Source organism: Nelumbo lutea, chromosome 4, assembly GCF_056320005.1.
Source record: "Nelumbo lutea isolate HS-2025 chromosome 4, American lotus-T2T, whole genome shotgun sequence".
Classification (NCBI taxonomy): Eukaryota; Viridiplantae; Streptophyta; class Magnoliopsida; order Proteales; family Nelumbonaceae; genus Nelumbo; species Nelumbo lutea.
In genome coordinates this window covers 77,068,865-77,071,885 of record NC_142687.1, presented here as the reverse complement: position 1 = coordinate 77,071,885, position 3,021 = coordinate 77,068,865, and the positions used below count along the sequence as shown (strand labels likewise).

The 3,021-nt window shown below is 40.8% G+C and overlaps 1 protein-coding gene across 1 annotated transcript; it reads left to right on the top strand.

Moving 5' to 3' along the window:
- The first annotated feature begins 619 nt into the window (after positions 1-619).
- On the top strand, positions 620-2,666 carry LOC148861184 (uncharacterized). The gene is made up of 3 exons (XM_088985016.1): positions 620-1,274; positions 2,045-2,553; positions 2,655-2,666. The coding sequence occupies exons 1-3, from the start codon at positions 620-622 to the stop codon at positions 2,664-2,666; spliced, it is 1,176 nt and encodes a 391-aa protein (XP_088841142.1).
- Positions 2,667-3,021: the final 355 nt, after the last annotated feature.

Here is a 3,021-nt window from a genome sequence, read left to right as displayed (position 1 = left end):
CTATGGCGATTAAATTTCTAATAGAGATATAGGAATTATTGTTCATAGATAGAGTGGGTTGTGCTCGAGATAGGCTACTCATAAAATTAGGGTTTTGCCAACCCAAGACTGAATTCACTTCGGTTGGGCTACTTAAAGATTTAAGTGCTACACCGGTTCTACTAGTTCTTGCATGCAGTAATTCTTCTTATCATTAAAGGTGGTTTGATCCGAAACTACTTACGGTAGTTTGCTAATTAGGAGTTAGGGTTTTTCTTTGTTTAATGTTTCAGTACTAGTAGTTGTTGGATCAATCCCCATGGGAATAATACTCTAGTCATCATTATATTACTTGATCGGCTAGTGTACTTTCTAGTGTCTTCTAAGCGCATCATGTTTTTGGCGCCGTTGTCGGGGAATTATCACAACAATATTAGGAACCATCAACTGATGTTAATCTGATTTTAATTTTGTACATTATGTTTATGATATTTGTGTATTAGTCTCTTTATGACTTTGACTTGTACAGTTTATGACACGCAGAAGTGAAAAGGAGAGCATCACCTACGATCCCGAGATTGAACGAACTCTCCACCGTCGCATTAGAGCTTCTAGGTAAGAGAAAGCTGAGAGTACAAAGATGGCCGAGCAAAGGACCATGATGGACTATGCCAAACCAACCCTCACCAGGGCAGTCTCGAGCATTGTGAGACCAGCAATAGCTGCCAACAACTTCAAAATCAAACCAACAATCATTCAGATGATTCAGAATATAGTTCAGTTCTGCAGATTGACTCATGAAGATCTGAACACTCACATCGCCAACTTCTTGGAAATATGTGAGACATTCAAGCACAATGGGGTTAGTGATGATGTGGTGAGGCTCAGATTGTTTCCGTTCTCATTGAAGGACAAGGCTAAGACTTGGCTGAACTCTCTACCAGCTGGATCGATTGCTACATGGGATGAGATGGCCAGCCTCTTCCTATCCAAGTATTTCTCTCCGTCCAAGACTTTAAAGATGTGGAATGATATCACCACCTTCTCTGAGCAGGATAGACAGTCATTGTATGAGTCATGGGAGCGTTACAAGGAACTATTGAGGAAAGTCCCTCATCATGGACTTCCTATATGGCTACAAGTTCAGACATTTTATAATGGGTTGACCGAAGCAAATAAGACTATTATGGACGCTGTAGCTGGGGGAACCATTAATAACAAGATCCCTGAAGTTGCCCATGCACTCATTGAGGAGATGGCTACAAACAACTATCAGTGGCATTCCGAGAGCCCAAGTTAGGAGACAGCTTGGACTTCATAATATAGACACCTATACAACGCTATCTGCACAAATTGGTGCCCTCAACAAGAAGATAGATGAAATGCAGTTGGCAGCCATGCATGTTCAAATTGTAATTTGTGAATGGTGTGGGGGAGGTCATGTCAACACCGAATGTCAAGTGGAAATCAGTTCATGCAGTCCCCTGAGCAAGTAGATTTTGTTGGTAATTTGCAAAGGTAGAAAGGCAATCAATACCCTCGTGCATTTAACCCCGGATGGAGGAATCACCCCAATCTGTCTTGGCAAAATCAAAATGCGGTGAAACCCTTTCCCCAAAGTTTTAATCAGCCAGAGAAGAAATCCAATCTAGAGGAGCTGATGACCAAGTTCATAGCAAGTGCAAAAATGAGATTTCTGATCCAAGAGGCATCGATCAAGAACTTGGAAACTCAAGTGGGGCAGTTGGCACAGATGATATCTTCTAGAGTCCAAGGTGCCTTACCCAGCAATACCGAGGCAAATCCAAGAGAATAGGTGCAAGCCATTACTTTGAGGAGTAGTAAGGAGCTGCAAGACGTGGAGAAGAAAGCAAGGGAAGAAGGCAAGGTGAGCATAACCCCAGAAACCGAAAAGAAAGAGGAAGAGCAGTCTGAATCAAAGAAGGAGACAAGTCAACACTGCAAGTACCATTTCCCAATAGGCTAAAGCAACACAAATTGGAAAAGAAAATTGGTAAGTTTCTTGAAATTTTTAAGAGTTTACATATTAACATTCCTTTTGTAGATGCTTTAGCCCAGATGCCACCCTATGCAAAGTTTCTGAAGGAGATATTGGCAAACAAATGGAATCTGGGAGATGTGGCTACAGTTGCACTGAATGAAGAATGCTTAGCAATCCTCCTCAACAAGCTGCCTCAGAAACTAAAAGACCCAAGGAACTTCACTATTCCTTGCACTATAGGCAGTTTGAATATTAACAAGGCATTGAGTGATTTAGGAGCTAGTATAAATTTGATGCCCTATTCGGTTTTTAAGAAATTAGGGTTGGGTGAACCCCAACCCACTAGAGTTGCATTGCAATTAGCTGATAGGTCCATCAAGCATCCTAGGGGAATCATAGAAGAAGTGCTTGTTAAGGTTGATAAAGTCATTTTTCCAATGGACTTCATAATGTTAGACATGGAAGAAAACATTGATGTTCCACTTATCCTAGGGCGACCCTTCCTAGCTACAGGAAAGGCAATGGTTGATGTCCAACAAGGACAACTCAGCCTTAGGATTCAAGATGAGGAAGTAATTTTAAAATGTCTGATGCTATGAAACATGCACCTTCTAGTGATGATTCATGTTAGATGATAGATGTCATTGATTATGCAGTTGGTGGATGTTTTCAGGTCAACGGTTAGTGCCCCAAACCATATATAGTGAGTGGAGCATTGCCTACCCCATCAACTGTGTACCTAGATGTTCATTGATCCCACTAGAATGTCGAGCTTCAAACAGAAAACAAGCACTTATTGGGAGGCAAGCCAATGCTGATGAGTAGTTTTTTATTTATTAGTTTTTTTATTTTTCATTTTTTTGTATCATTCGAGTTTTTAGGGTGTTAATTTTGTAGATTGCTGATCCCTCCTAGTGTTTCTCATTCTCTCCTCGTAGTTTCTTTTGATCTTAGCAGCTAGAGGGTTTGAATGAAGGAGTCATTCTAGATTCCAGAATGCTCTTCAAGGAAGTTCTCCAAACCCCTTCAAATGTTTAAAG

What these genes read in the sequence shown, in the direction of transcription:
- LOC148861184 (XM_088985016.1), top strand. Translation starts at nt 620, where the DNA reads ATGGCCGAGCAAAGGACCATGATGGACTATGCCAAACCAACCCTCACC. An exon ending in GTGGCATTCCGAGAGCCCAA is followed by an intron (nt 1,275 to 2,044) that starts GTTAGGAGACAG and finishes TTCCTTTTGTAG; the next exon opens with ATGCTTTAGCCCAGATGCCA.